Genomic DNA, 22,088 nt, shown 5'->3' on the forward strand with positions numbered 1-22,088 from the left:
ACTTACTACATATTTATTACATGACTGTTCTACTTGGAAAATAATCAGGAATGGGAAAATTCTTCTCCCTGTGAACTTATGCATTTTTCAGCTTGAATTTCTTGCCTTCTCAAGTCCTGTTTTCAATTTCCTTTCTATTGGAAAATAACTTCCCCCTTTATTTTGCTCCAATCCAGCATAATCACTCACTGATGTATGATAGCTCTGTTGAAATCAGCATCTTTGAAAAGCAGGAGAGACACGTGAGCACAGAAGACTGTGCAGCTCAGGGAATGTTCAACTGCAGGTTTGGGGTCAACCAATAAAGCTGTGAGTTTAAGATGTCAACAAACACTCAAATGCCCAGCTCTAAGACTGAACTTCCAAGTTCTGATATAATAATATTAATCTTTGGTGGGAACAGTGCTTCACGGACCAAGAAATGCACACTTATTTCCAACCAAGTGGAGACTACCAGCTAAAGCTCTCAGAGCCCAGCAGTGAGGAAATGGTTTCTTCCAGCACTTTCCATGACTCACTTCACTTTGGAGCCTGGGACAGGCAGGCTGGGGGTATTTATTTTCCTGGTTTACTACAATATTTCTGCTCTTCTTGTGTATGGAGACATTTTATACTCCATCCATTTTAGTCATCCTGAGTCACTTCTCCACTTGTTACATTCTGATCCCATCTCCTAGGGTTTTCAAATCTCCACTTTGTAAAAATGTATCAGTCTAACCAAATAATCTTCCATGTATGTCTGAACATATTTCCACGATGGCAACCTCAGGTAGGCTCTGATCCAGAGGTGATTCATAAATGAGGACCCTGCTAGCACTAACGCCAGTTATTCTCAAGCTGCAGGTGTATTCTGCTTTGGGTTTTCTTTACAAGAAATGTCAGATTAGACAAAGCTCGTAGTAGGAAACTCTTTGATTTTTCTTTTCTTTCTTTTCATTCCCTTTTTTTTGTTTATTTTGATTTGCAATACCCACAGACTTTCCTGTACAACTTTACAAGCATTTCTAAAAATCCAAAAATATATGGGTGTGTGCTCTCCCCCCCACATTGAACTATGAAGTTAAAGAGCTATAAAACCTGTAAGAAATAGCTTAAAGCCCTCAAGCCCATTATGAACTCCATGCATGGTGCAGGGACTAAGCCTCAGAGCTTCCTCACCTAGAAACTGAAAGTAATACTCATCTTTCAAGGCTGCTGTGAATATTATATAAGAAAACAACCTTAACATAGTACATAATATATAGAAGAAATTGGGAATTGGAAGCTATTATTATCACTGTTATAATATTGGTGCTGATAATAACAATAGTAATAATAATAACAAAGGGCATGGGGGTCCCCAATTTCTACTATCCTCGTGAAGCACAGAGTGGCGCATGGACCTGTCTTAGGGCATGCTGTGAAGTGAGCAGGTGTCTGAGTAAAGCAGTTGTTGGCACAAGTCTAGAAGACACCTGTAAAGGCCCATATATCCCATGGGTTTATTGCTGGATTTTCTTTTAGATTCAGGTTTCCTAGGACTAATAGATGGATAAGTTTTTTATTTTTAATTTACAAATTACAAGTATTCAATAATCTTATTCACTGTGAACTTGTTCAGCCTAAAAGAATAAAGCAGGAGTAAATAATCACTATCTAGGTGGTTGCTTAATTAAAATACATTAGCTTTCGATCTTTCAAAACAGAAGGTTATTCTAGAACAGAAACGCCAAAGTGGCAGCCTAAGGGCTACATGTGGCCCATTGGCGTGTATTCTTTGGTCTGCTCAACCTCAAAACAAACAAGCAAACAAACAAAATACAAACACCAAATTAGTGGCCAACGTTTAAAGATGAGCAGATATCATTTGAAAACTCCAGGTTTTTAGCTTCTCTTGAAAAAGTAGATGATCTGTAACTAGCGCCCCATTCCCAACTGGCAGTTCAAAACTTCATGAATGGATACCTGGGTCTGGGAGAGTTTATATGTTTTCCACCTACCATTCATCCCCATCTGCTTTCCTTACTCAGGAGACAAAGAATCTTTCAAATAATCGGTGGATGCCATTCCTTCACATTGGGGCATACTGTGCCCAGTGAGAGAGTCAGTGTCAACTATCTACCAAGTATATTGGGCCTAAAAACTCAGTTGCCTTTTCTCATGGTCACAGCAGAACAAGCAGTGTTGTTGTGCCTTCAGCCATGCTTCTTCCAGTACATCTTCCAACTGTGTTTATCTCCTTAGAAGCTGTCAAACCCTTCAGATGAGATAAATGCAGGACACAAAGCCACACTTAGAACTCATCTCAACGGGTAGTTTCAGGATTCTCAAAACCAATTTCTGCTATGATTACCTTACCCCCTTACCTTATAATTTTGACCCCGGTACCAGGCAAATAGCTTGTCAATCTGTTAATGTCCTCCCTGGGAGTTATCTTTCCCTCATTTGCCATCAGTCTTAGATTAAGGTCTCTGGGGGGAGCCCGCTGAGAAAGAGGTCTGCTGCTAAATTAGTCAACTCCACCCATCCGAGGTGCACTGTGCAGTGGGGGGGGGACCCCCAGTTGGCTCAGAGCTGTAGTGCTAAGAGAGAGTTTATTCAAAACTACAGTTGAGGTTTCTCAGAGAGCTTGGGCTAAAGGGATGAGCAGGGAAACAGCTAATGCTTTGGGCATAAAAACATTTAATGCATAGTCTCAGGAATTTATAAATGAATGATTCGACCTCATACTAAAACCATTTTGAAAGTAAGCTAAAACCCTTAGGTACCTGTTATTGGCTGAATTGTGTCCCCTCCAAACAAGATATACGAGAGTTCTAACTCCTGCTCACCCTCTTCACTCGTACGTCAGAATGTGGTCTTATTTGGAGATGGGGTCTTTACAGAGGTAATCAAGTTAAAATGAGGTCACTAGGTTGGGCCCTAATCCAAACTGACCATTGTCCTCATGGAAAGGGTAAATTTGGATACAGAGACACACATATAAAGACAATGCCACGTGAAGATGAAAGCAGAGATGAAGGTGATGCATCTACAAGCCAAGAAACACCAAAGATTCTGAGCAAAGCACTGGGGGTTAGGAGAAAAGCATGGAAAAGATTCTCCCTCACAGCCCTCAGAAGGAGCAAACTCTGCCCACACCTTGATCTTGGACTGCTGGTTGCTGTGAATGAAAAATGTTGCCTGCCATATCGGTAAACAAAGGATGTTGCAGCCGTCAAGCCACTACAGCCCCCGATGGTGAGCCCTGAGGGGACTCAGGATGGGGAAGAATAGGATCCTGGCCTGATAGCTAAGGTGCACATCAAAGGCATGATTTCAGTGAGCCCAGACTCTTGCATCTTCCCATACATAGAAAAGTGCTAAATTCCTTAACTTGAGATATCTGGTTTGCTTTAATTAACGGTAATCTTTAGATGTTCCAACTACCTGGTCTTTGTCACAAAAACCCCTATATATGTCAATCCCAGTCTCCCAGTTTATCCCTCCCCCTCTCCCCCTTGGTAACCATAAGTTTGTTTTCTACATCTGTGACTCTGTTTCTGTTTTGTACAACATCATAAATCAACTATACTCCAATAAAAATTAAAAGAAACAAACAAACCCTATATATCCTGGCTCATCCCTTACCTCTTTGGAGCAGTCCCTCAGAGCTATCTGAGAGGCCGTGTCCCAGGCTTAATGCCTCAGTTTTGTCCACCAAATAAAACATAACTCTCGACTTTTAGGTTGTGCATTATTTTTAGTCAACATTACAAAAATGGTGAGACAATACATTTCTACTGCTTAAGATACCCAGTTTGTAGTACTTTGTTATGGCAGCCCTAGCAAACGAATACAGTACTCTAGATAATTAAAAACAAATCAGACATGATGTAGAGAAGCAGCATGGCTCCAGATTGGTTTTCTGTGAGTAGCTGTTTCAGACAAGGGTGCTCACATGTGTTTTCCAGGAAACCTGGCAAAGCATGGGCTGCTGACATCTGGCAAGGACTGAGATGTTGGCACTTGCAGAGGTCCCATGCTAAAAGAGCAGGCGATGGAGGCTAAAGCATCAGGTGTCCAGCCTCACAAGAGTGTCCTGGACCTTGAATGAAACTAGGAAATACTGAGGGTAAGCGACTCAGCGATGTCTCCTCACCTTCCATGCTCTGCCTCCCTTCAGTTTGCAGGAATTCCTAAGGCCTTCACATGAATTTTGTTTGCCTTTTTTTTTTTTCTTTTCATTTAGCTATAGATAAGCCATTGGCACTTGCTGCAATGCCTTCTGTTTGAAGAGCCAGGAGAGCTTGTTTGTGAAACATTTAATCTATCTGGTCACTTGTGCAAGCCAACACCCGAGTGAACAGCTTTGCACTTAATACATTCTTAGTAGCTGGGCAAATTAATTGCTTTGTTCATTTGTTTGATTGTGTGCTTTGGTCAGGCACAAAAAGGGTGGATTAAAGATCTTTGCAGACACTGGGCAGGTCTGCTTTCGGGGGTTCCACCCTACAGCCCATCAGATATATTAAAAAGCATCTCTAGTTTCAAGTGAAATATAATCTTCTTCTGTAAAAACAATTTGAAAGGCTTCTTATTCTTTTGCTTTTGAAAATAAATATTGGGTGAGGCCAACTCATTTAATTTATGAGTGGCTCTCATTTCTCAGGAATCATTAACGCATAGTCTGGAATTCCAGCAAAGTGAGAAAAGCTGATCTACAAATTGTTTCCAAACATAATACATTTTTTATGAACTGAGAGCTGTCAAATTGTTACATTTTGCAGACTTCTGAGATGCTTTATGCCATAGTGTTCAGAGTAAAAGCTCTGCTGCCTGCCTTCAAACCCTAGCTTCAACACTCGGAGGTTGTGCGACCTTGGACAAATTTCTAAATATCTCTAATGCCTCAGTTCCTTCACCAGTAAAATGGGGCTAATCAGGCCATTGTGAGATATTGTGCTAATACCCATAAAGGTGCTTAATATACATACTAAATGTTTGATAATTCTTTGCTTTTAATATGTAATTTAATAATGATTTCTGATTTTGCAGTGTCCTTTGCTTTACTGGAACAATACATTAGTTTTGTTTTTTTTTTTCCCCCTCAGGTCTCAAACATTTTTGTAGGCCCATGAAAAACTTGCAGGCTCTAAGCCCTGTGCTTACAATGCTCCCCACCTAAAATGGCTCTGAGCTCAGGGAGGGAGTTAGATGAAAATGCAGGGGCCACCGATCAATTCTGTCAGGGGACTTGGGTGTCACTGACTGGACAAGACTTGCAAAATTAGAGTAGTGTGGAAAACAGACCATTGTCTTCTCGCCTGATAATAAAGTTTCAATTTAGTGAACGCTTACTATTTGCTAGGCACTATGTGAAGGGCTCACATGGATTATCATCAAACCTTACAATAACTCTGTCTTTCTAAATGAGTAAAGGCTGGGAGAGGTTTAACACTAGCTCAGTTAGGGCTTGCCAGAGCTGGAAAACCTTGACAGGGAAGGGCAGGTCATGGATTCCCCTCTTCTGCTTTCCACCTTGGTCAGCCCAGGGAGGACAATTCTACAGGATTCTAGGAGCCTCACAGTTCTTGGGTCTTTTGACCCAGTTACATGATAGCTTTAGACTCATCCAGAGTGACCCAAATAGCCCAGTACAGACCAAGTGATCAGGTATTGCTGGAACACTACTTTTCATCAATTAATGTTGATCTCAAGACAAAATCCAGACCATAAATACTATGTGTAGCAAGAATCACTATATCATCTCTTAAAAAAGTATCCCAGCATAGAATGTCAAAGACATTCAGCATATTTCAGCAAAGCTCATTAGAGGGCTAATGTGTACAGACATTAGCAAGACAACAAAGGGAAGAAAGGAAGACCCATTCAATGAATATTTTGATGCTGATTTAACTAAAAGCACCTCTCTTGACAACATCTCTTGAATGAAGGCAGCGGTTCAGCCTCTCTGTGGACGCTGGAAACTGTATTCCATGTCTGCTGCCACTATACCATGCAGTGGCCTCTATTTGGAACAACAGACTTGAGTACTTGTCACATCGTGACAACTTTTCAGGCCCTTGTTCTCCAGTTAGGCACATCATTTTGCTCCCCAGAAACACAAACACAATGAAAAGAATCCCTCAGCCAAATGTGAATTGCAGTCCTTTGAAAATACATGAAGATTCTGGGAATTAGTAAATTCTACATGACAAAAATTATTAACTGCTTTGGATACAGCTAACGCACTTTGGGTAAACAGATTTGATGGACCAGTCACAATACCCCATTCAGCCTTATCTTGACAACACTGTAATTTATGGCAATCGAGGTTGGCAGTGGACTAATAGGTCAGGCCAGCCACAGGCTGTGACTGTACCTTCCAGGAACAGCAGGGGGGGATATTCTGGCCTATTAGTGATGTGTGCACATGCATCAGTAACACGCCTGTATTAGGTTGTAGGTATGTTTTCTTTACATGTATACCTTTGTCTTTTCTTTCTTGGGGTCTTAGCTCTCCCATTTGATAAGTTCTTACAATACAGGGACCATATCTTTTTTATTTTCACCCAGGTGCTCCAGAGAATATTCTGTACAGAATTAGAAACTAAATAAACCTAAACTGTGACTCTGAGCTAATGAAATAGTTTTGGAAATGACGTTATCAAAATGGCTGTATTCAAATGAGTGTTTTCTGCTTTCAAATAGTTATCTTCAGAAATGGAACCTTTGCTTATACAAAATTTTGAATTCTTCTTTAGATAATACTTTACAATCTATGAAAAGCAATTGCATTTATTTATAATCAAGTATCACTTTAAACACAAAGGTTTTATCCATATGGATCAGATTACTCCTTTGTCCATCAGACTTAATTCTAATTTCTGTGGCATTCTCCTGAATCAAATATTCTCCATTTCTCTGAAGGTGAGTCTAAGAAGATTTCCTAAGACTCTGGTCAATGGTAGCATTATTGTGGAGACCATGTGGCTTCCCAAGGAAGCTCATAAGAAGTCAGCATCCATCAATAAATTCTGGCCTGTTGGTTTTACAAAATCATTTATTTTCTAGTCATTCCTTAGGTAACTGACTGAAATATGCATAGGGAAGCAGAGCAAGGCCCCTGGAGACTCCAGCACCCTTGGAGAAAGCAGATGTCTACTTCTACTACAGACTCTGGGAGCACAAGGCCTGATAGTTCCGGGTCCCATGGTGACCCAAAGAAAATTAAAGCCTGGGAGTCTTTTGTGACCTCCTAGCCCATGAATTTCTAATTATATGCAGAAAATTAGATCAGATTAATCTTGGGGAAATGCAACACTGTTTGAATTTATGTGGCTAATACTATTACATGTCCTAAACCTTGATCAGGATTGAATAGATGGATGATGTGAGGGGCTTCTCCAAGTGACAAGTAAACTTACTGTCTATCATGCCAAGTAGAGTGACCCACCTTTAGTGTTTTTTTTTTTTTTGCGGTATGTGGGCCTCTCACTGTTGTGGTCTCTCCCGTTTGCGGAGCACAGGCTCCGGACGTGCAGGCTCAGCGGCCATGGCTCACGGGCCCAGCCGCTCTGCGGCATGTGGGATCTTCCCGGACAGGGGCACGAACCCGTGTCCCCTGCATCGGCAGGCGGACTCTCAACCACTGCGCCACCAGGGAAGCCCCACCTTTGGTTTTCTAGTATGAAGCATAACTACCAGTAAATGTTTGACAAACCAACTCTTGGGGTAGGTTGGGGAGCCCTGATTTGCTACCAATGGTTTAATAATGGGCCAGCAAAAATCCTGAGGGTTTTTCAATTATCTGTCGTGAGTCTGAGCGAGCAAGATCCAGCTCATCCCTGGCGGGTATTTGACCACTGGGCAGGTGAGAGGAAGATCTTGTGAGAACGGAAAACAAGCACAATAGGATACTGGGAGGTGGGAAATGCAGGAAGTAGGCCAGAGGTTATAAACTCTGGCCATCGTGCACTTTTACCCCGGGTCACTTTGGATTAGTTAATACAGAGGACTGGGTGGGGGGCTGACGAAGCATGAGTAACGCTGGCCTTCCTTTTGACCCCTGAGCTCACCTGACTCCAGTTGCCCACTGTCCAGTCTGATGGACACAAGACGTCTCTGTTGCAGGAGGTGAGGGTCTTGGGCTTCAGCAGGTGATGGCAGTCTTGAGCCGGGAGAGCCTGCTGCTCATCAGAGCCCATGGTCTGGATGCACAGCACTGTTCGCTTCTTCTCTCCGTGGGGCCCACATGTCGCCGAACATGCTTCCCACTCCCCTGCCCACCACCTGCAGACACACATGGATATGTCAGAGAAGATCACCTGGAGGAGACACACATTCAGTTCAGCCACTGGCAAGAAACTGGGAGCAGACGCTCTGATTACAGAACTGGGAGGTCCCTGAAGATGCTCCAGCCCAGCAGACGGAGCTCTGCGGACAGGGCTACAGCTAGCTTGTTCAATCACAGCTCTGGAAGCCAGCAGACTACTTGGCATAAGTAGATGCTAAGTAATAATGTCTGTAAATGGAAAAAAGAAAAAAAAAATCCCTCTCTTTTCAGTCAAGAAAACTGAGGTCCAGTTTTCTGTTGTGCAACCTCAGGAAAGTTTAGGCCTTACTCTCCACATCTGTTAAATGGATGTAATGACACTGAATTTAGATGAGTGATGTGGATGCAACAAAACAGTAGTTTATGTACAGTGCATAGTAGAGTCTGACATAATACAAACTCAGTCATTTGTAATTATTGTTCTTTGGACTGCTTTTGACCAAAAGAATCCAATCAGAATCTAAGTCTCCTGGCTCTTAATTGAATGTTTTTCTATTTCAGTGTGAAGCAGGTACTTAAACACTTACTAATTTTCCATTATTTAGGAGATGATCAATCAGGGGCATGGCCTTCATTGACCCCCCTCCCCCATCTCCTTCAGTCTACCTGTTAACATTCTCACTGGTCCCTTTAATAAGAAAGGAGTAGAAAAACAAGAAACTTATGAAATAATTTCATTTTTTGTCAGCTGTTCTTGATAAGTTGAATAGTTGAAACTGTTGGCTAAATTAATATTCTGGATTCTCCATGGAAAAATGAAGATGTGTGCTCTTCCTCTACCTGTTATCATGGAAGATTGGCTCAAGATTCTGGGATGTGGGCCCAGTGGTTTCACAGAAGTTGCTTTTGAAAGTGGCGAGGAGCCCTCTTTGGAGCCCCCTCTTTTCTTCCTTCCCCATCATTGTGCAAATCTTCCTTAACACAAAATACAGAACAGGTGTCTTGACCCAGTGTGGTTTGGGTCCACCGTTGCTATAGACGTATGGTCTGTTTATTCATCCCTCTATGCAGGAATAAAATGGAATATTTGTTTTTCATGGGAAAACAGTACCACATGTGAATTCCTTCATTCCTAATTTTAAGGAAACCTTCTGACCTTGAGACAGTATTGAATTTTGAAGAAGATTAAACTTCGTACTATTACTTATGTTTACAAAATATTGGATTTATTTAGGTAGAACTTCTTTGATTCTTATACTTTTTTTTTTTTTTTTTTTTTTTGTGGTATGCAGGCCTCTCACTGTTGTGGGCTCTCCTGTTGCAGAGCACAGGCTCCGGACGTGCAGGCTCAGTGGCCATGGCTCACCGGCCCAGCCGCTCTGCGGCATGTGGGATCTTCCCGGACCGGGGCACGAACCCGCATCCCCTGCATCGGCAGGCGGACTCTCAACCACTGCACCACCAGGGAAGCCCTGATTCTTATACTTTTAATCTCTGGTTAAAAATATTAGAAGAAAGCTCTTCCTCAAGTCTGTTATACTCTTCAGTTAATAAGTAAGATTACTTATTGATACTTTGGTGCTTAACATCTGGGCATCTGGTGCGGATAAAGAGCTAATATTGGAACCATATGATATGACACCAAATAAATGCCCACTCTATTATTCTAATTACTCTGTCCTACCTCTGACATTTCTAAGGGAGGTCAGACACACTATCAAATAGATCAAATGTCATTCTGGAAGGGCCTTAATGTGAGCTGACTGAAAGTCTAATTTATCTAGTTACTTGCTACAAGGCTTTCTGCTATGTCACCGCAAGGTGATAACAGACTTCCTTGGTTCTCTTTCTGAAATTTCCTCCACAGTCTCCTGAAGACATCTTGCATATGTTTGTCCCTAGTTTAAAGTGAAACCCATCCTCTTTATTTTCCAGGCCCAGGACTCAGGAGCTATTGCCAGATTGTTCTCTGTTGTCCATCTCATTGTTTTCAGTGTCTGCCATAACCACACCTCTTCTAGGAGATTTATAACAGAAGACTGTTTACATGCTCTGAGTGATTGGTGAGAAGGACAATATAACATGCAAAGAACTCAGCAGGACAAAAGGCCAGGTGCACCCATTTATTCACCCCCAATAAGACAACCTTTCTGGCTTCATCAGCATAGAATCAACAACAACTTAATATGACTTTTTCCATTTTTGCCATTGATTTTTCTCTTGCCAAAAAGTCCATGACACCTGTCAAACCTAACATACCATTGGACAATTGATCATGCATTGTCTTGGATTGTTCGTTAGTCTCTATAATTAGTCAATCTTATCTTTCCATTTGCTTTGTAAAAGTCCTAAGGACTGGGGCTCTATCAGTGATTCTCACTGTACCATCACCTGGAGAGCTTTAAAAAAGTTATCAGTGTTCAGGCCCCATTGCTATATTGGATGGCCAGAATCTCTTGGGCATAGGGCCAAGGTATCGGTGTTTTTTAAGGGTTTTTCAATGACTTTCATATGAAGTCAGGATTAGAAACCACTGGTGTTATGATACCAAATAAATGGATTTGATTGTTTATCTTTAAATTTTCCTACCGCAAAAAATGGACACTGTGGTTTTAGTATGAATTATGTGTAATACAGAAGTGTGTGTATGTGTGTGTCGAGACCCTCAAAGAACCAGTAGTTGCCCTAGAAAAGTTTACTATAGTTTGGAAATCAAGTACAAAGATCTGTATCTTCTACCCACACCCATACCAGTGCTTGCTCAGGAAGCTCTGACTACCAATAAACCAATAAGCTACAAAAATTAACTCTTTCTAACTCTCATTACTCAGAAAACTGAAAGTCCCAATCTGAATTTGTTAAACTCTTGCTCAGAATAGTAATTTCCTTAAAAATATCAATTTTTATAATTACTATCTTTGTACTAATCTTTTCCCTAATAGCACTTACGTACATCCCCAAATCCAATTCAATTGGCATTCCACATTCCAACATAACAATCGTTATTACAATATAGGCACTATTGCTTCCTTGATCTTTATACACAGTGTATCCACATTCTCACCGTATCCTGTTCATTCCACCTCATTTTCTCTAGCTTTCTTGTTGTCTCCCATGCACACCATGCTCATTCCTCTCCCACCTCTCATGGACTTTTCCCAGTCTCAGTGACCCCATTCCTTTCATTTAGATGGGTGGTTCTCAACCAATGGAAATTCCCACAGCCACCTCTCCAGGGGACATTTGGGAATGTCTGAAGACATTTTTGGCTGTCACAAATGAGGGTGGAGGTGTGCTCTTGGCACACCTCTAGTGGGCAGAGAACAGGGATGCTGCAAAATATCCTACAATGCACAGGACACCCCCCACGGCAAAGAATTATCCAGCCCAGAGTGGCTCTAGCGCTGAGGCTGAGAAACCTGGATTTAAATCATGAGCCATTCTTTTGGCATTGAAACCTACATGAAGCTTCAGGGTGGAAAGAGTTTATGGAGTTGGAGTTTATGGAGCATTTGGATATGCTGGGCACCATCATAGCTGTAGGCTAGCAGAGCTTTACTTTGTTGTAAACCAAAGTTCAGAGAGAGGTCCATATAAAGAAGAGACTCAAATGACCTCTTTCTGGAGTCAGATACACTTTCAATTCCAAAGAATTTCTTTCTTGACAGGCTATCCCATCCTGGAGTGTGCTGCACAAGACTTTCATTCTGAAAGCCATTGACTGTATAACGCTTATTTCTTTATATATATATATATTTTAATTTTTTAATTTTAATTTTTTGGCTATGTTGGGTCTTTGCTGCCGTGCGTGGGCTTTCTCTAGTTGCAGGGAGCGGGGGCTACTCTTCGCTGCGGTGTGCGGGCTTCTCATTGCCATGGCTTCTCTTGTTGCAGAGCCTGGGCTCTAGGCACACAGGCTTCAGTAGTTGCAGCACGCGGGCTTGGTAGTTGCGGCACGCAGACCACACTAGTTGCGGCGCGCGGGCTCTAAGGCATGCAGGCTTCAGTAGTTGTGGCGCATGGGCTCAGTAGTTGTGGCTCACAGGCTTAGTTGCTCCGCGGCACGTGGGATCTTCCTGGACCAGGGATCGAACCCGTGTCCCCTGCATTGGCAGGTGGATTCTTAACCACTGCACCAACAGGGAAGTTCCCAACACATATTTCTTACGTTTAGATTACCAGAAGCTTTTATTAAATCTTTAAAATCTGTCTTAAGTACCCATTTGGGAAAGAACACAGAAGGTCCAAATTGGATGTAGAGACAAATTATTACTGAAGGACAATAAACCAGAAATAAAAGATTAAATCTTACACATGAAATCATTTTAGGAGGGGGAAATGACAGCTCTGAATGATGGGTATGAACTTTTCAGATAGCATGAAAATTAGGTGATAGAGGAAGATATTTCAACTTGAAATTCATATCCAAGGAAACTACTGGACTAAGCTTTCAAAGACAAATAATATTAACACAGCCATCGACATTTATTATTTATTCTTTAAAAAAGCAAATTAACTTAATTTCCATTCTTTAATCCCCTTGTGAGTTTGCAGGCACGATTTAGCTTTGAAGTTAGAACTTTCTGCTTGTTTATAACATTTTCATTGTGTTTTAATGTGTGAGAAATATTGTGAATTTTGGGAATCTGATTTTACCAAAACCTGTTCATCCTGAGATCCTGGACAGCAACATGGTGTACTAGCACCAGCATAGAATTCTCAGTAGACCAATCTAGGTTCAAATCTAGACTCTACCACTTATTGTTAAGTGACTTGGGAAAATTTTTGTGAAGACTTTAGTGTCCTCATCTGTACAATGACATAAAAGTATCTACCGATCAGGGTTGCTAACGTGAATAAATTGTTTGGTAATATGGAAAGAGCTTGAAACAGAATGGGTTCTCAATCCAGAAATCACGCTCCTTGGTATTTACCCAGAGGAGCTGAAAACTTTTTGTTCACACAAAAACCTGCATATGGATATTTACAGTAGCTTTACTCATAATTGCCAAAGCTTGGAAGCAACCAAGATGTCCTTCAGAAAGTGAATGGATATTCCATCCAGACAATGGAATACTATTCACACTAGAAAGCAATGAGCTATCAAGCCATCAAAAGACACAGCGAGGGCTTCCCTGGAGGCGCGGTGGTTGAGAGTCCGCCTGCCGATGTGGGGGATGCGGGTTCGTGCCCCGGTCCGGGAAGATCCCACATGCCGTGGATCGGCTGGGCCCGTGAGCCATGGCCGCTGAGCCTGCGCGTCCGGGGCCTGTGCTCCACAACGGGAGAGGCCACAACAGTGAGAGGCCCGCGTACCGCAAAAAAAAAAAGACACGGCGAAAACTTAAATGCATATTACTCAGCGAAAGAAGACAATTTGAAAGGTTATATACTGTATGATTCCCACTATATGGCATTCTGGAAAAGGCAAAACTATGGAGACAGTAAAACGATCAGTGGTGGCCAAAGGAGGGAAGTAGAGATGAATAGGCAAAGCACAGAGGAGTTTTAGGTAGTGAAAATACTCTGTATGATAAAATAATGATGGGTACATGTCATTATATATTTGGCAAAACCCATAGAATGTACACCACCAAGAGTGAGAACCCTATGGTAAACTATAGACTTTGGGTAATTATGATATGTCAATGTAGGTTCATCAATAAAAAAGTAAATAAATAAAGCAAAAGAAAAAAGTAAAAATAGTGGGTTCTTAAAAATTGTTAGTTACCTCTGTACCACCTGGGAATACTAACCACCCTCTACCCCCTGACTTTATCATGAATCTTTTGGGAAGCTGAAATACAATCATAAGTAAGAAGGACTTCTGTAAATTAACCATTATGTGGGAATATTTCATGGCATTCTACTTAGCTTATCATATGCTACTTCAGAATGCATTTTCAGAAATTGTACCTGTTATGTGCTGTATTTACTTAATATTTTCAGGAGTCAAATATCTCTAACCAAGTTACAGAGCCTTATCTATTTCAACAGAAATGAACTACCTAAGAGAAGCACCATAGGTGAATTTGCCAGTTGTTATTTTGGTAAAGATTTAGTCCAGATGCATTAAATAAACAAATACAGATTCAGGGAAAAGAACACATATACAACACTAGGACAAATAAATATTAAAGATGAAATTTCAATAAAATTACCTAGCTGGGGTCAAGTACAGGTACCATAAATTTTAAACATAAATGTGTGTATGTATGCATGTAATTTTGTGTGTGTGGTGTGTGTATCACCTTCAGTATTTAAAAAAAACAAAACAAGGGCATACATTTTACTTTCCAGTTTTAAAAAACCACTACTGGGGGACTTCCCTGGTGGTCCAGTGGTTGAGAATCCACCTGTCAATGCAGGGGGCATGAGTTCAATCCCTGGTCCAGGAAGATACCACACGCTGTGGAACAACTAAGCCCGTGTGCCACAACTACTAAGCCTGTGCTCTGAAGCCCGCGAGCCACAACTACTGAGCCCACGTGCCACGACTACCGAAGACCGCATGCCTAGAGCCCGTGCTCCGCAACAAGGGAAGCCACTGCAGTGAGAAGCCCATGCACCGCAACGAAGATTAACCCACGCACAGCAATGAAGACCCAACACAGCCAAAAATAAAAATATAATAATAAAATAATAATAAAATAATAATAATAAAAATAAATTATTTATTAATAAAAAATAAAATTAAAAAAAACACAACACCACTATTGGGATCATTAATATCCCTCTCTGAAGGCTGTGCCTTTAGCCTGAGGTCTGAACTGAGTAAATTCAGGCTTGATCTGCTAATTTGTTGATCTTGAAGTATCACAAGCTGGAGCCCACGCATTAATCATGTACAGAAACTCAAGAAACTCAGAACTTGGGAAATAGATACCAGACAGAGAGAAATCAAAACAAAAATGCTACCAAATAATAAGGATTTTAAAAACTTGTCAAATTGCATGTACTTTGTTCTTCTTCCATAAGTATAATCTTCAAATTGTTTAGAGAGAATTGGAGGAAATTATGTTTCCGACACAACAGCAGAAACTGGAAATAGGATGGATTGTTTTCCTCCCTTGAAGTACAGTGGTGTAGAACGGCAGAGGCAGCAGCTGCAGAAATGATCACCAGCTCACCAAGAAAACCTGGGCACCGGATGCCACATTTGTGCTGATTGGGACAGCACAGTGACTGCCTGGTAACCTGGTTCCAGGTATTTGTGGCCAGCAGCACTTCCATTCTAACTGCCGGGGCTTCATTACTGATTTTGTGGGAAGGGGTTGTGTAATTGGTCCATTCCAAAATTTTGCTCTGAATCAACAAACTGCATCCATGCACTCAGCTTAGGAAGCCTTCCAGGAAAACAAAAACCCAAAGTATCGTTTACCTTGTTCTAACAATGCCGCTCTTAGAACTGAGAGATAAAGAGATGTGAGGTAACCACAAAGCCCCAGGGAGGACAGGGACCATAGACAGCGAGGAGGGAAGTCGTTAGGAAGTCATCCAGGTGCCTGCCTGCTGAGCCCTGACAGCAACAGCTCCGTCTTGCTGGCGTGCGTGTATCTCACGTAGCCCTCCTGGCTGTTAGCTTCCTTAGGAAGTGACATATTTGTGTTACTTCAGAAAATCCTTTGCCACATCCTCTGAGGAAACCCTCATCACATGGTTTTCCAAGTTTTGGTGCTTCTATGACTTGGTGGAAGGATTGCCTCTGCTCTCCCCCTGCTTTTACATTATGCTTACATTAATTAGTATGCTGCCTGTGTTAGTTTCCTAGGGCTGCTGTAACAAATCACCACCAACCTGGTGGCTGAAAACAACAGAAATCTAGTTTCTTATAGTTATGGAGGCCAGACATCCAAGTCAGTATTACTGGGATGAAGTCAAGGTTTTGGCAGGGCTGTACTCCCTTCGAAGGCTCTAGGGAAGATCCATTCCTTGTCTCTTTTCAATCTCTGTTAGCCGCCAGCACTCCCTGGCTTGTGGCCCATCACTCCAATCTTTAGGCCAGTGTCTTCAAATCTTTCTGCTCCAACTTCATATTGTTTCTCGTGTGTGTGTGTGTGTGTGTGTGTGTGTGTGAGAGAGAGAGAGAGAGAGAGAGAGAGAGAAAGTTCCCTCTGACTCTCCTATAAGGACACTGTGATGGAATTTAGGGCCCAAGTGGGTAATCCAGCATAATCTCATTTCAAGACACTTTAACTTAATCACACATGCAAAGACCCTTTTTCTAAATAAGGTAACACTTGCAGGTTCTAGGGACCAGGATGTGGATATCTTGGGGGCTAGATTTTAGCCACCATATGACTACACTCAGGGCCAACTTCAAGTCCCCAGAGCTCAGCCTGTATCACTTAAGAATTCCTCTATTAAGGCTCCTCCTCTGTGTCTACCAGGCTTCAGCCTCAGCTCATCTCCTGTCTGCCAGCCTCTGGACTCTTGCCCCAGTATCTGTCTCCTTCTAGTGCTGGTTGTATCTTTTTTTTTTAAAACATAAATTTATTTATTTATTTATTTTTGGCTGCATTGGGTCTTCATTGTTGTGCGTGGGCTTTCTCCAGTTGCAGTGAACGGGGGCTACTCTTCGTTGCAGTGCATGGGCTTCTCATTGTGGTGGATTCTCTTGCTGCGGAGCATGGGCTCTAGGCACATGGGCTTCAGTAGTTGTGGCGCAAGGGCTTAGTTGCTCCGCAGCATGGAGGATCTTCCCGGACCAGGGCTCAAACCTGTGTACCCTGCATTGGCAGGCGGCTTCTTAACCACTGCGCCACCAGGGAAGTCCCTAGCACTGGTTGTATCTTATTATAGAGTCACCTTCAACTAGAAAGTTCTGTAATTAGAGCGCAGAGGTACGTAAAGATAACCACCCTCTGGCAACTGAATTCTGAAAATAGTGAAGCCAAGATTTTAGCTACAGGTGAATAAGAAAATGTCAGATACCGATTGATGTCTCTTCTAAAATAGAGAGCTGCTACAATCTTCAATCCACAATCTTCTTTGACCGTGTTTCTTTTATGGACACGGCTAATATCCCCAGCTATACCTTGGCCCCAGCAAGTGAGTGCCCACATCAAAATCTTCTGGTGCCCACCACACCTAGCAGAGTGCTTGCTTTTCCTCAGACACAGATTGAGAAAGGAGTGAGGTGCATGCCTCTTTGAGGAGTCTGCTGTACGTCGACCTGCTGCAGGCTTAGAGCTAGTTAGCCTTGAGTATTAGGAGGTCTGCCTGGAACCAGGTACCCAGACACATATCTCTTATTTTTTTTTTGCGGTACGCGGGCCTCTCACCGTTGTGGCCTGTCCCGTTGCGGGGCACAGGCTCCGGACGCGCAGGCTCAACGACCATGGCTCACGGGCCCAGCCGCTCTGTGGCATGTGGGATCTTCCCGGACCGGGGCACGATCCTGTGTCCCCTGCATCGGCAGGCGGACTCTCAACCACTGCGCCGCTAGGGAAGCCCCATATCTCTTATTATATCACAATATCACAGTGCTCAGTAAATGGTAACTGTTACATGGTTATTATCACTGTCGTATCTCTCATGGAAAATAATGAATGCTTAACAAATATTTGCTGGTAATATTAAGGCCCAGGCAGACTAAGTAAAGTAATAAAAATGAGAACCTGAACCCCAGGGATAAAATTAGCTTCAAGAAATAAACAGCTGTGGTTTTAAAAAGGTAGCCACTCACCAGGGAGGGTGGCTTTGAAAAGTGAGGTGAGAATCCCAGGGGTGTATGTACTGGTAGTCAGCTGGTGAGGGCAAAAGGAAGTGATTGATGACAGCCTTTAACTCTGAGGGAGAATAAGTATGCTGGGAGCCCATAAGCTCTGTGGCGTGATAGGCTATCGATTAGATAAGGCTAGCGATAGGAAACGTTCCTCTTTCCTGGCTCGTTCTTCCCTAAGAAGGATTTATAGAAACTGCAATTACATACAAAACCTAGAGGGGCCAAATCCTGTGCTCAAGTCCCTAGTTCTTCCCAGCAAGAGAGTTACAGGGAAGAGCAGCAGCTCTGTCCTGCCTCAGTGGAGGTGGGGTCCAGCTCTGGACCTCACAGTCCACTTTGTACCTGGAAGAAACCACAGAACTGGGTAGAGAATCAACCTGACTCTGAGATGAGAACTCCCTGGCCTCTGGGACCTCGCTGTTTGGGCCTATAAGAGACTGACACTGTTTGACTTAACTGACTTGTCTAGACACTTCTTTTTGACCTAGTTCTCTGGCATTTATCCCATTCTTCCAGCTCTTCTTTAGAATTCAGCCTGTCACTTGGTAGATTGATTATGCCAACTGGCTCCCTCCTGTTAAACTAAACTCTTCTTAATATGTCTTCTCGGGACTGGAATGAATGCCTGATGGAATCTGCAACCGAACTACATCCTGTTTAAGGACAAGAGAGAATGAAGACACTCCCCAGAATTAATTCTTTCTTTCCTTTCCTCTCTCTTTCCTTTCTCTCTCTCTCTCTCTCTCTTTCTTCCTCTTCCCCAGCTAACATCCCAGCTACCTTCTAGAATCTTGAACCAATACGATTAGGAGCAAGTGAATACCTGTATAACAGTGGTTCTCAACCAAGGGTGATTGTGCCCCCAGGAGACATTTAGCAAAAAATGTTTGGAGACATTTATGGTTGTCACAACCTGGGTGGGGAAGATGGAGTGCTACAAACATCTAAATAGACACAGGCCAGGGATGTTGCTAAGCATTCTGCAATGCACAGGACAGCCCCCTACAACAAAGAATTATCCAGCCCCAAATGCAGCAGTGCTGAGGTGGAGAAAGCCTGGTCTGTAAGTCCACTCTTCCAGGCAGCGACCTGAACGTGTCAGCATGTTATCTAGAAGCTTCTGTTGCACTGGTTGGTAAGTGCTCTTGGAAGAGCCAAGCCCAATTAGCTAAAGAATTTTTGGATGATTTACATACCATTCTCTTCAACAGCGCTTTGGGACTTAAGTCTTACCAAATAACTAAACACAGATCACACAAGCTTTGTAAGAAATACTGCTCTCTGGGGAGAAAATGTCCCCTTCACAGCTTGTCACAGGTTCCAACAGCATAGCCACAGAAACTTGTGACAGCTTTCCCGTATTTATTCTAATAACAAAGCCACACAGTCCTCTTGCAGCACAGAGCCCTGGATTACTGTTAAACCAGCCACCACTGCAGGTAGACACACAGATCTCCAGCTGTTACCGACGCTTACCTGGGTGGACAATCCTTTTCATGGCACTTCTTCTGTCTCCCATTGGGTTGTGTTTCTGGGTCACAGAACGTAGCTTTCACCATCCCGCGACCCTTCTTCACGCAATGGGCAGTCTGGCGGCGTATACCTGGGGGTCGGGCAGAACGGTTCACATATATTAAATCCCGAGCCTACATTCTCAGTGTCAGGTGAGGCCCCTGGTCATGCCTACAGCTGATGGGAAGGTTGTCCATAAAGTATTTGGTTTTAACAAAGGGGTGAGGAATGGGGACCTCTTATTCTCTCTACTCATGCTGCAGGAGGCAATGGGTGGAAAAGACCTTGCTTAGGAAGGATCATGGATAATATAGGCAGATTAATATATAGTCTAATATAAAGATTACAATCTAGCTGTGGAGACTAGACTAACACACATATGCCCACCCCCCAAAAAACAGAAAAAAAACAAGGTGAGATTTATATAGTGAAAGCAGATACCATCAACAGTTGTTATAACACAATCATACATTATTATTTTAATGAAGGAATGGAGAGTTGGGAGCTTTATATTAGTTGTTTATAAACTCTGAAAGACAGGAATAAAATTCAAAATAATGTTGTGAAGTTTGAGAGGTGATGTTTTTTAAAGTAAAGGGTTTTGATAGCAGGGATTGATAATACTGCTGCTTTCTGAAATCGGGTTGGTAAGTAAGTAAGTAAGAGGAGCACACGGGAATGGCCAGGTCCACAGGAAAACAAAGCAGATGTGTGGGCTGGATATGACTTTGGATATATAACAGTAGTTAACACATGTGGTGCTTGCCTTGCCCAGGGCACTATTCAAAATTGTGTATGTGTATGTGTGTGTATGTGTATGTGTGTGTGTGACTACCTATATATGTCCCAGACAAATATATATACATATGTAACTGTGTGTGTGTGTGTGTGTGTGTGTAATGTAGTACCTATTATCCACCATGATAATATAATGACTCACAACAGCTCAATGAAGTCAACACTGTCATTACTGCTATTAGATGAGGAAATGGAGGCAAAATGGAGGCAAAATGAAGTCACATAGGTTGAGAAGGGAGAAGAAAGGACCGGTGGCTTTGCTAGCAGCTAGGATATCATTAGCAAGAGAACGCAGGGGAGTGGCCAGAACCCCACGGACTAGGAGGTAAAGGGCAGTGGGAAAGAGAGTCATCAGCTCTCCAGAGAGGGCTAATGCTTCTTTCCATGAGAAATGTGCAAGGCTGGGTGAGAAGACTGAAGACGGAGGCCCCGGGGATGGAGCCATCAGTCTGCACGGAGTGGGGGCGCCCTGAGCTCTCAGGGCATCCAGGACTCGAGTAGGCTCACTGGTGAAGCCCAGAATTGGAAAGGCCATGAGTGCACCAATAAGCTAGTTACCTCCTCACTTTAGCGCCCATGACCTGGAGGGGCTTCCCCACAACCACAAGGCTGGCGGGACCTGAACTGGGGCGGCTCCCCTACCACCTACTGCCTCACACTCCCTCACGCGGACTCCTCCAGTCTCCCGGGCTGGCTGCATACTCAGGTGCCGGACACTGCATCTCGCCATTTAAAAATGTCAGAGGGAGTTGCAGAACAGTAAGTGAAGCCTTTAAAATAAATTAACAATATTTTACTGTTAAATTAATGTTATTTTATTCTTGTAAAGAGATAGGTAACCTTTCAACCACTCAGGCTTTCTCAACTGATAGACTACATGTTATTTTTCTTTTGTCATATAAATAAAGCACTATGAACAGCTGGAAGCAACATTATGAAAGAAGCTTTCATGGCACAATGAGTGAGTCATTGTCTGGAAAGACATGAACACCTACAGAGAAGTCTTAGACAATATGAGTGGAGTGGAGACCAAAATGGTTGAAGCCAGAAAAGCTGACATGTATCTGCCATCATAGAAGAGAAAAAAGAAAAAGCTTAGCTCTTAGACGTTTCATTAAAACTTCGGGTAGTTTGGCAAATGCTTGATGTCAAAAATAAAAGGCAACTGTCAGGTGACTCTCAAAGGTTGGAAACATCCCCCAAAAGCCTTGTTTCTGCGCATGGATAGCAAAGATAAGCATACTCAGGGCTTGATTCCAGAAGTAGTAGGAGGGCACAGAACATTATAAAAAGTCTCCGCCAGGAAGTTAATAACATTTCATGGGTCGATCTGCTGGACCAGCAGCCAGATGAACAGATGGACGGGCCAGGCAGATGCTGCCAAGTGCACGGAGGAAAATTAATAGCAACGTGTCAGGGTTTTTCTGTTGGGATTAACGGTCGTGGTGACCACTAATCTTCTATTCTTCTAGCTCTTGAGTTCTCACTTGACACATACAAAGCTAAGCCCAAACCCTCCATTGAGGGGCTCCAGCTCAGAAGATTGATTTCTCCCATGTTATAGGAACACAATACCTGGCCAGGTGCTTCTGCCTCTACTTTGATGCTTGTGGGTTCATTTGGTAAAATTTAATCTATAATTTCATTCCTTATCAAATTCTGGTTAAATAAATAAAATCCAAGGGTCCTGGGTTCTAGTGTCTACTTTTCCTTCTACCCAATCACTTGGCTAACTGCAGGAAAATGAGAATAATGACATTCAGACTGGTTAAGGGCAGGATGCTGAGCTAGTTGATTTCTGGGAGTGTCTTCCAC

At 42.7% G+C, this 22,088-nt stretch overlaps 1 protein-coding gene across 4 annotated transcripts in view; it reads right to left on the reverse strand.

Annotated features, from left to right (window-relative positions):
- The window catches only part of ADAMTS12 (ADAM metallopeptidase with thrombospondin type 1 motif 12), a 390,453-nt gene that overhangs the window by 69,821 nt on the left and 298,544 nt on the right, over window positions 1-22,088 (reverse strand). For all 4 annotated transcript variants that reach the window (XM_029218869.1, XM_029218871.1, XM_029218872.1 and 1 more), the window contains 2 exons: window positions 19,440-19,566; window positions 8,040-8,253 (listed from right to left, as the gene is read on the reverse strand). In XM_029218869.1, the coding sequence (XP_029074702.1) occupies window positions 8,040-8,253; window positions 19,440-19,566 (341 nt within the window). The remainder of the gene's footprint in view (window positions 1-8,039; window positions 8,254-19,439; window positions 19,567-22,088) is intronic.

The sequence above is a fragment of the Monodon monoceros genome, unplaced genomic scaffold, assembly GCF_005190385.1.
Source record: "Monodon monoceros isolate NGI ecotype Baffin Bay Population unplaced genomic scaffold, NGI_Narwhal_1 Super_Scaffold_12, whole genome shotgun sequence".
NCBI lineage: Eukaryota > Metazoa > Chordata > Mammalia > Artiodactyla > Monodontidae > Monodon > Monodon monoceros.